This window comes from Tupaia chinensis, unplaced genomic scaffold (assembly GCF_000334495.1).
Source record: "Tupaia chinensis unplaced genomic scaffold, TupChi_1.0 Scaffold000388_1, whole genome shotgun sequence".
NCBI classification, from domain to species: domain Eukaryota; kingdom Metazoa; phylum Chordata; class Mammalia; order Scandentia; family Tupaiidae; genus Tupaia; species Tupaia belangeri.
The window spans coordinates 3,329,066-3,338,838 of NW_006159890.1; the positions used below are offsets into that span (position 1 = coordinate 3,329,066).

At 39.5% G+C, this 9,773-nt stretch overlaps 1 protein-coding gene across 1 annotated transcript in view; it reads left to right on the forward strand.

The window, feature by feature from the left end:
- Positions 1-84: 84 nt before the first annotated feature.
- The window catches only part of CA13 (carbonic anhydrase 13), a 34,537-nt gene continuing 24,848 nt past the window's right edge, over positions 85-9,773 (forward strand). The window contains exons 1-2 of the mRNA XM_006153857.3: positions 85-168; positions 6,341-6,538. Of these exons, the coding sequence (XP_006153919.1) occupies positions 132-168; positions 6,341-6,538 (235 nt within the window). The 5' untranslated portion in view covers positions 85-131. The remainder of the gene's footprint in view (positions 169-6,340; positions 6,539-9,773) is intronic.

Sequence of the window (9,773 nt, forward strand, 5' to 3'; positions counted from 1 at the left end):
GGACTCCCACTTTCCGCTGAGCTCGTCCTGCAGTCCCCGCCCTGTACCGGCTCCCGCCCCCGCGCCCTCCCGGCCCCTCCCTCCTGTAGCTGCCCAAGCCACATCTGCACAGCCTTGCACCCGGAGGGACCATGTCGCGGCTCAGCTGGGGATACGGCGAACACAACGGTGAGCGCCTTTTACCGGTCCCAGGGGGGTTCTGCTAACGGGAGACAGAGAAGGCTGCCCGCACGCCGGCGCCAGCTGCCGGCTCTCTGGATCTCGCTCTTGCGCTCTTGCGAGAAACTTTTTGGTTCCTGTTTAAACCGAGCAGCACGCCCTGAGCCTAATGCAGGAAGCGGAGAATCGGCTCCGTCAAGTGTAGACTGGGAAAGCGACTTTGGCCGGGTGTTGGTAGTGGAGGCGATGGTGTGGGTTAGCTCTGTCGAGAGTCCCCAGACCCCCAACTCTGTATGTGTGTGTTCACCTTCATTTGGAATTCCAAGACTTCCCCTGGTAATAACCTCTTATCAGTTCAGTGCTTGGAAATTAGAAGTCTGATGACCGGCTCTGCTGAAATGAGAGCAAGTTCCTTTTTAGTCTTTCAAGCTCACTGCTCATTTAGGGGGAACGAATCATGGAAAATCGTTGCTAACATATTTGAGAAGTCTTAACTCGCGTTGTGATACTGAAGATTCAGTTACCTTCTTGGCAACCAGCATATGCAGATTTCTCAATAGCTGTTATTATAAAATATTTCCGCAGCAATCTGCAATTGGTGGGTCATTACTGTCAACTTAGGAAGGTTTTAGGGTCTTTTTGGGAAATGAAGTTATATTTGGTGCTACTTCTCCAGTTTTTCTTTCTCTCCACACTCATCCTTCAAGAGACTAAGGATTAGCACAGGATTATTGAAGGTATAATAACTTGATAAAATTTTTATTTATTTTTGGGGCCAGCAGGTGGCTTGGTGGTTAAGGGCTCTGGACTCCCACATGGCTGACTGCAGTTCAAGTCCCAGACCTAGCAACTTGCTTTCTCACTATTTCTTTTTCTGTCCCTCTCTGGTCAAAATAAAATAACTAACTAAATAAAGTTAAATAAAATAATTCTCTGAAAAATTGTTTTTATTATCATTGAAAGGGGTGACAATAATACTTATACTAATCTTCTACTTCATTCTAAATTTTCAAAAGTAAAGCCATTTTCTTATTTTTACATTAAATTGATTATTTCAAGTAATGATTATTTTGAAATATTTGCAAAGTGACACCAAGACAGTCTTATATTGAATGACTGTCAAAACTAGGACTCTGGGCCCAGCCTTGGTATCACAAGTGGGAAGGGCCACACCATGGAGTGACTAAGGTTGCATGGGAGGCCTTGGTCTGGATTCTGCCCAACCCGAACAGGCTGGGCTGGTGCCAGTTGTCTTAGCTGACGAGGAGGCTGGGGTGGGAGGATTCTGATGTGGTAAGACTCTGTCAAAACTACCTCCCCCTTTTCCTGCTTGTGCTCTCTAATTTAAGAAAAGGGGGCTATGTTAACTTGATTTAGACATTCTACAATGTATATACATTGGGTCACTGGAAAAGTCATGACATATTTTTCTGTTCTTCATACTGTTTTTCTTTGTTCTTTCTTTTATTTTCAGAGATATTTTTTGCTATAGGGCATGTGTGCTCACCAGAGAGACAGAGACAGGAGAGACAGAATGTAAGAAATCACCCCCCATGGAGAGATGACCACACAGCAATCCCTTCTCCTCCAGTTTCTTCTTGGGATTTTGGGCACCCATGCACATGTACCCAGCGTGAGTTTTAAGCCCTAGAATCTGGGACTCGGAACTGGTTGACTATGTGGGAGTCCAGTGATATAATCCTTACGCCAGCTGCTAGTCCCCATACTGTTTTTTGAACATCATACTATACACCATAAATATATATAATTTTTGTCAGTGTAAAAATGAGTATTGATTACTCGTTAATAGGTTAAAAAATGTTGGCTCTGATAAAGCTCATCTTCAGAAGCAAACAAATAGAAATAAATCCACCTTAAGAAGACCTTTGAAAAGGAGTGGTATTTTATTTCTGTTAGGAAGTGTAGGCCCTCCCCTTTTTTTAGATTTAATAGAGTTATAAGAACCACACCTTTAGTTAGGTCAGCTTTGGCAGAATCCTCCTGGAAGAGTATGTATCCTGACTTGGCAAGTTTTGTTGATTTTTTTTTTTTTTTTCCTGTTTAGACATTGGTAAAACTGGTGACTAAGCAGATAAAAGGAAACTTAAACTGGGAAGAGCAGCACTGGTAAAATGAAACATCAAGAGACGAGGTCCTAGAAAGGGTTCCAATTTCACAAATGCCTTATAACATCTTCCATTAACTTTTAGTGGTTTTAATGGTTTAGTTTAGGGAATGTGACATCGCTGAAAACTGTATGTCACTATGGATATTTGGAAGTTACTGCATCGATTAAGGAACCACCGTATATCACTACTTGGGGACTGTGTTTGGGGCTTGTGGGTGGCATGGTGGTTGAGGCACTGGACTCCTACATGATCAGCCACCGTTCAAGTCCTGAATCTGGTGGTTTGCTTTCTGACTTTCCTCTCTGTCTCTCTCTGGTCAAATTAAAAAAAAAATAGTAATATTGATAAGTAAAATTAAATAAAAATAATTCTTTAAAAAATAACTATGTTTAAATGGCTTTAAAGTTGTATATTTTAGAAAACTAGAAAAGGGGAGAAGCTCTTTAAGAAGCAGGAAAATGAATTGACCACAGTAGTTAATGAAAATATTGGGTATTTGATACAAATCATTTTTATTAATTTTTTTTTTTAAATTTTGGCTTGACTCTTCTTTTCTAAGCAGTTCTGGGTATAAAGGACTAGAGATAGGAGAGTAAAGGAATTAGGAGGTAAAAAAAATTCTTTCCTGACTGTAGAAAAGTCAGCAACATGCTATGACACATGTGTTGCACATTTGAAATCTACTTTTCACTAGCATAACTCACACTTGGTGACAGGGGAATAAAAAGCTTCTAATACATTAAAAGGTAGATACAAGTTGTATATAGAAAGGTAAACTATTTACTAAATGAGGACGTATAATATCTTTTCTGTAATACCTAGTAAGCAATGCCCTTTTATTTCCCTTTATGAGAAAGAGAGAGAAAGAGAGAGTGAGTGATAACTTATTTTTGACAAGGCCTCACTGTCATGATTCCCTACCCCAGCCAACCTATTAGCTAGGATTATAGGTGCTCCCAGTGCACCCAGGATTTTCAGGTTTGGTTTCTGGGCCTCCCCAAGAGGCTTCCAGCCTCCTAAGCAGGGGTGGTGGGCTTTTGATCCTCAAGTTGTTTTGAAGCCCAAAGTGTCAGATTAATGAGAGAATTACTTTCTTTTCTTTCTTTGTTTTCTTTTCTTTCTTTTTTATTTCTCTTCTTCCTTTCTTCTTTCTTTCTCTCTTTCTTTCTTTCTTTCTTTCTTTCTTTCTTTCTTTCTTTCTTTCTCTTTTTTAAAGTTTTTGCTATTGGGCATGTGCATTTGCAAGAGAGAGAGAGAGAGAGAGAGAGACACCCCATGAGGAATTGCCATTTGCACTTTACAATTTCTTCTCTTCCATTCCCCTCTTCAGGCCACCAGGTTGGGGACTCGAACCACACTGTCAGCCATGTGGGATCCAGTGCCTTAACCTCCATGCCACCTGCTGACCTGAGAAGAAAACAATTTTTTTTTTGTGACATTTTTGCTATAGGGTGCATGCGCTCTCCAGAAAGACAGAGAGAGACAGAGAGACAGAAAGCGAGAAATCACCCACCCACCCACCTGCAATCCTTTCTCCTCCATTCTCCTCTCAGGATCTTGGGCACGCACGCACACACGCCTGGTGTGAGTTTAAGCCACCAGGTCTGGGAATTGAACTGCAGTTAACTACATGGGACTTCAGTGACATAGCCATTAAGCCAACTGCTGGTTGGTCCTGAGAAGACAACTTTTAGATTGAGCACGTGGTTATGTATTTATGCTATGACTATTTTTTTTTTAAACCTGAAACATATTTTCAAAAGAGAATGTATGCTTTCTTCTTTGAAAAAAATGAAGAGTTCAATTTAAAAATTGAAGCTGTTGATGATCATGATATTTGCATTTCTTTAAGTCTCACCCTACATTTCATTATTTTAAAATATTTGTTGTTAATAAAAATTGTTTAACTGTGATGGTGTGGTGTTTTACTTAGTACTTGATTTTTAGAGAAAACGTAGTTAGCAAAGAAAGGAAAAACTTCGTTAGTAGCCCTGTACTCACTTGGCAATAGCTGTATTAATTGCAGGCAGAGTAGAAAGAAGAAAATACAAGCCTCCAACTTGTAAAATAACTCACATCTTAGAATGTCTTGAGGGCTAGCCTGTGGTGGTTAATGTGACTGGATCCCACATGACTGACCTCTTGGTTCAAGTCCTGGACTCCGGGTGGGTGCCTTAAACCCGGACAGGATGGAGAGATGGAGGAGAAGGGATTGTGATATGACTATCCCCCATGGGGAGTGTTTGCTCATGTGCCTTCTCTCACTGTTTCTCCCTGGCTAGTGCATGCAGCCTCTAGCAGATAGAAAAAAACAATGAAAGACTGACTTGGAGTTTACATAAAACTGCAAACTTGCTGTTAGCTTTGAGAGGCAAAACTTGAATGGAATTTCCTAAAGAACTGAAGAGGTCAGACAAAGGAACAATCAGCTTACTATCTTGCATTGATTTGCCCAACGTGGCTGATTTGTGAATTTAGTACAATTTTGACTTTTTAAACATCAAACAGGATGACAGTGTTGGGATTACCTGGTGTTGGGATTCAAATGTAGCATTGTCGGGACCAGCAGTTGGCGTAAGGGCAATGTCGCTGGACCCCATGTAGTCCACCGCGGTTTGAGTCCTGGACCTGGTGGCTTAGTCACGCCAGGCACATGTGTGTGCATGGCCAAGATCCCAAGAGGAGAATGGAGAGAAGGAATTGCTGCATAGCCATCTCTCCTGGGGGGTGACTTCTTGCTTTCTGTCTCTCTGTTTCTCTCTGTCTTTCTGGCAAGTGCACGCACCCTATAACAACAACAACAACAAAAAACTCTCTCTCAAAAAAAAAAAAATGTAGCATTGGTCAAATAACCACTGAAGGACTCTCTGAAATGAAGAGTGAAAGAAATAAAGTGCAAGCTAACTGCATTGCAGATAATACAAATGCATTTGACTCACAGTAGAGTGACATTCTGATAACCCCATAGTAAATTGAAGATACCACAAGTCAAAAAGGCATTTAATACACCTAACCTGCAAAAAAAACATGACTTTGTCTCACCTTTCAAATGTGTTCAGAATACTCACATTTGCTTACAGTTGAGAAAAACTGTCTAACACAGAGTCTTATTTTTTCAGTCAAGTTATTACAAAGAATTTTTAATCAAAATTTGAGTTTCTACAGAATGTGTATGTTTGGCACCATTGTTAAGTAAAAAAAAAAAATCATTAAGTTGAACCATTGTAAGTCAGGGACTGTCTGTATTACATTCCCTGACATGGTGCAACCATCCATGTGGGTTATTCTATGTGAAAGAGTTACATGTTTGCTAAGACTAAGGACTTAGTATCAAGTATAACCCAAGGGGCCAGCAGGTGGCACAGTGGCTAAGGACTCTGGACTCCCATGGTTCAAATCCCAGACCTGGCGGCTTGCTTTCTCACTTTCCTCCCTCTCTCTCTCACTCACTTTGTCCCTCTTCAGTCAAATTAAAATAAAAAATAAAGTTAAATAAAATCATTATTTAAAAATAAAAGTATGACCCAAGCTTGTTGCTCATCATGGGTAGTTAAGCTGAGGCCCGGATGACACGAGAGGATACCAGCAAGTAAGAGAAGAAAGAGTAGAAGTGGGGACGGTGTCTTTAAGAATGACACCTTTTCTTTTCTACAGAGTTTTCTCAGCTCCTTTGACTCTCCCGACCTGGTAAACTTGTTGACCTCTGGAGGAACCATAGCTCGTTCTTGGAGCTGAGACTGAATCTCATTGTTTTCAATAATGAATTGTGCTATTGTTTTTAGTTTGGTAGAGGGTGACTTTGGAAAGTGGTTTAAAAAATTTTCATGCTGTTTCTCCACAAGGGTTAGTTTAATTCTGAAAATCACTTAAGACAAATCTGAAGTTTCCTACATCATAATGAAAAAAAAATTATCTTATAGAAAATAAATACGAAAATCTTGATGTGAATCTCATTTTCTTAATCTTTGTTTTTTACTTCAAGCACATTATAGTCAATGAATATTTGTTGAATAAAATAATGTACTTAGTCTTTTCTTTTGGTTCTATTCAAGGTCCTAGTCGTTGGAATGAATTTTTCCCTATTGCTGATGGTGATCAGCAATCTCCAATCGAGATTAAAACCAAAGAAGTGAAATATGACTCTTCCCTCCAACCTCTTAGTATCAAGTATGACCCAAGCTCTGCTAAAATCATCAGCAATAGTGGCCATTCCTTCAATGTAGACTTCGATGACACAGAAGACAAATCAGGTTGGCTTTTCTTTATTTATTTTTGGTGGAGGGTGAGGGATTTTGAATGATTGGACTATACTTTCTTTTCTTTTTTCTTTCTTTCTTTTTTTTTTTTGGCTAGGCCTACAATTTGTACAATTGCAAATTGAAGCATATTTTTTCTCCATGTAAATTGAGATACCTTGTTTTGCTAGGGAACTTCAAAACATTTATGGAGGCTATTCCCAAGGCCTAGAGGTTAAGGCAGCTGGGACCCACATTGGTCAACCATGGTTCAAATCCTGGTCCAGCAGCTTGAAAACATGCCACCATGTGTGTGTGTGTGCTTGCCCCATGTTCCAACAGGGTGGAGAGACGAAGGAGAAGGGATTTCAGCAAGATCGTGCTCCACTGGGAATTGTAGGTGTAATTGTGACTGCTGTGTTTTTCAGGCTGCCAGGGCTGGTATTCAAACTGTCACTGGCCACGTGGATCCGTCCCACTTAAACCACTAGGCTACATGCTGGCCATGCATTTTAGAAAAGATAAATGTGGAATGATGCTATTTTACTTTAAATTTTTTTCCATTAAAAATATTTCATGGATATCTTTCCAGGTTAAAACATACAGATCTTACACGTTGTTTTAAAAAAATCTAAATTATATCATATATTTGTATCATAATTATGTTATACTTGTATCATACTTTTCAATACCATTCTTCAAACAATGAACATTTTTGGGGGAGAATAGAGGTTTGTATTTTGTAAAGAAGAAATATCTGATATACCTATTCACTGTACATTCCGTATTGATATTTTTCTACAACTTGTAGTAAAAGTCTTGTTTGATAATAGTTTATAAATTATGTCTTTCATGCTGTGACTAAATAATGGACCCACTGAATAAATTTTTTTTTTTTTGAGAGGGTTTTGCTGTAGGGCGCGTGCGCTCGCCAGACAGACAGAAAGACAGAAAGCAATAAATCACCCCCCAGGGGAGATGGCCACACCGCAATCCCTTCTCCTCCATTCTCCTCTTGGGATCTTGGGCAAACACGCACACGCGCCCGGCGTGAGTTTAAGCCACCGGGTCTGGGACTCAAACCATGGTCGACTACGTGGGAATCCAGCGACATACTATTATGCTAACTGCTGGTCCCCAAATTTTAGATTATTTGTTAATTTATCAACTAAAGGAAAAAGGAAGAGCATTTTCTTTCTTTTTCTTTTTTTTTTTTAACAGTTTTTTTTGCTATAGGACGCATGCGCTCGCCAGACAGACAGAGAGAGCCGGAGAGCCAGAAAGCGATAAATCCCTCCCCGGGGGGATGACCACGCTGCAATCCCTTCTCCTCCATTCTCCTCTCAGGATCTTGGGCACGCATGCACACGTGCCCGGCGTGAGTTTAAGCCCCCGGGTCCGGGACTCAAACCACAGTTGACTACAGGGGAGTCCAGCAACATAGCCATTACACTAACTGCTGGTCCCGAAAAAGCATTTTCTTAAGATGAACACATTTACTCCTTCAAGAATACCTACTGCCCAAGCATAAATATTGCCCAAGTATAAGTACAGCCCAAGGTGTCACATTTAAAAGTAAAGATGAAAGAAAAGATTAGAGAGAATAATGTTTTGAAATACTTTTTTAGAAAAATTTTTATTTAGGGGGTCGTGGGTGGCATGGTGGTTAAGGGCGCTGGACTCCCACATGACCAACTGCTTTGAGTCTTGGATCTGGCGGCTTGCTTTCTCACTTCCCCTTTCTCTCTTTCTCTCACTCACTCTGTCCCTGTCTGGTTAAATTAAAAAAAATAAACAAAGTTAAATAAAATAATTTAAAAAAATTTTTTAAACATTTATTTATTATTATTTTTAATTTGCTATCGGTCATGTGTGCTCATCAGAGAGCGAGGGAAAGTGAGAGGGTGAGCCAAAAGTTCAGGACTCAAACTGTGGTTGGCGATGCGGGGAGTCCAGCACCTTAACCACCATATCACCTGCTGACCCCTTGAAAGACTTTTTAAAACTACTGACTAATTATTTTTAGTCTAATATTAAGATGATTTGTTCTAGTAATGAAAAAATATTGCATTTGAAAAATCTTTAGATGGAGAGGGTTTTTAATTATTCATTAAGTTCAGATTTAATTTAGTAAAATAACTTTGTACTTATATAATGCCTTATTATTAGCAAAAATTCCAAGCTCAGATAAATTTCATCCTCACATTTGTCAACTTTATAAAAGTTATACATTTTCATCAAAGCACTGTAAAAAGTGTACAAGAAAATATTAGCTCATGGTATTTTCAACTTGCTTTTAATGGGAGGAGGAGCCTGGCTTTTTATATACATTCTATTACATTTCTTTCAAGGCCTTCTTTTGTGAATCCATGCTAGTAGATGTGGTTGATACAATGGGTACACTGTTAAAGTAGTCCAGTGCTCCTAAACACAAAGTTTATTGAACTCCAAATCATGGCTGGATTCCGTTATAATATCTCAAACATTAAAAAAAAATAAAGACAGCAAAAACCTGAGGTGACTCCTGTTTTATGATAAGGAATGATTAGATGGTACTTAATCTAAAAATTTACATTTTAAAAAACATTCTTAAATGTTTTGTTGAATGTAGGCCCTATAGTGATAAATAATTCCTATCTAATTCACACTATGATGATCTAGATCTTTCTCCTTCTCCTCATTTTCTTTCTTTCTCACATTTCCCGCTATCTCAGGTTAATTGGTAAAATTAATTTGTATTTGTTCAGATTTGACACTTTGTGATGAGTAGTTTGTACCTTTTTCTTCTTCAAAGGAAGTCTTGTTCCTACCTAGATCACAATGAAATTACCGGGATTAATTGAAAATAAAGTGTTTGACTCTTCTGAGACAGAAGCTATATAAAAATGGGGGCTGGCAGATTGATGGTGATTAAGGCAGTTGGAGCCCACATGCCAACTACCTGGTTCAATTCCTGGACCTGATGGCTTGAGAATGTGCTGTGTGTGTGTGGGTGGGTGCCCAAAATCACCAAAGGAAACTGAGGAGTGTTTGCTCACTGTATGTCTCACTCTCTCCTTCTTTCTCTCTTGAGCACACATACCCAATAGCAATGAATGAATGAATGAATGAATGAATGAATAAATTTTAAAAAGTAGGGACAGGTGGACTGAAAAAATAGTAATCTGATGAAGAAAAATGAGACTGATCTCCCCTCAGCCACTGGTCTTTCTTGACTCAGACAGGATCTTACCTCTTTGGGAACCCCACC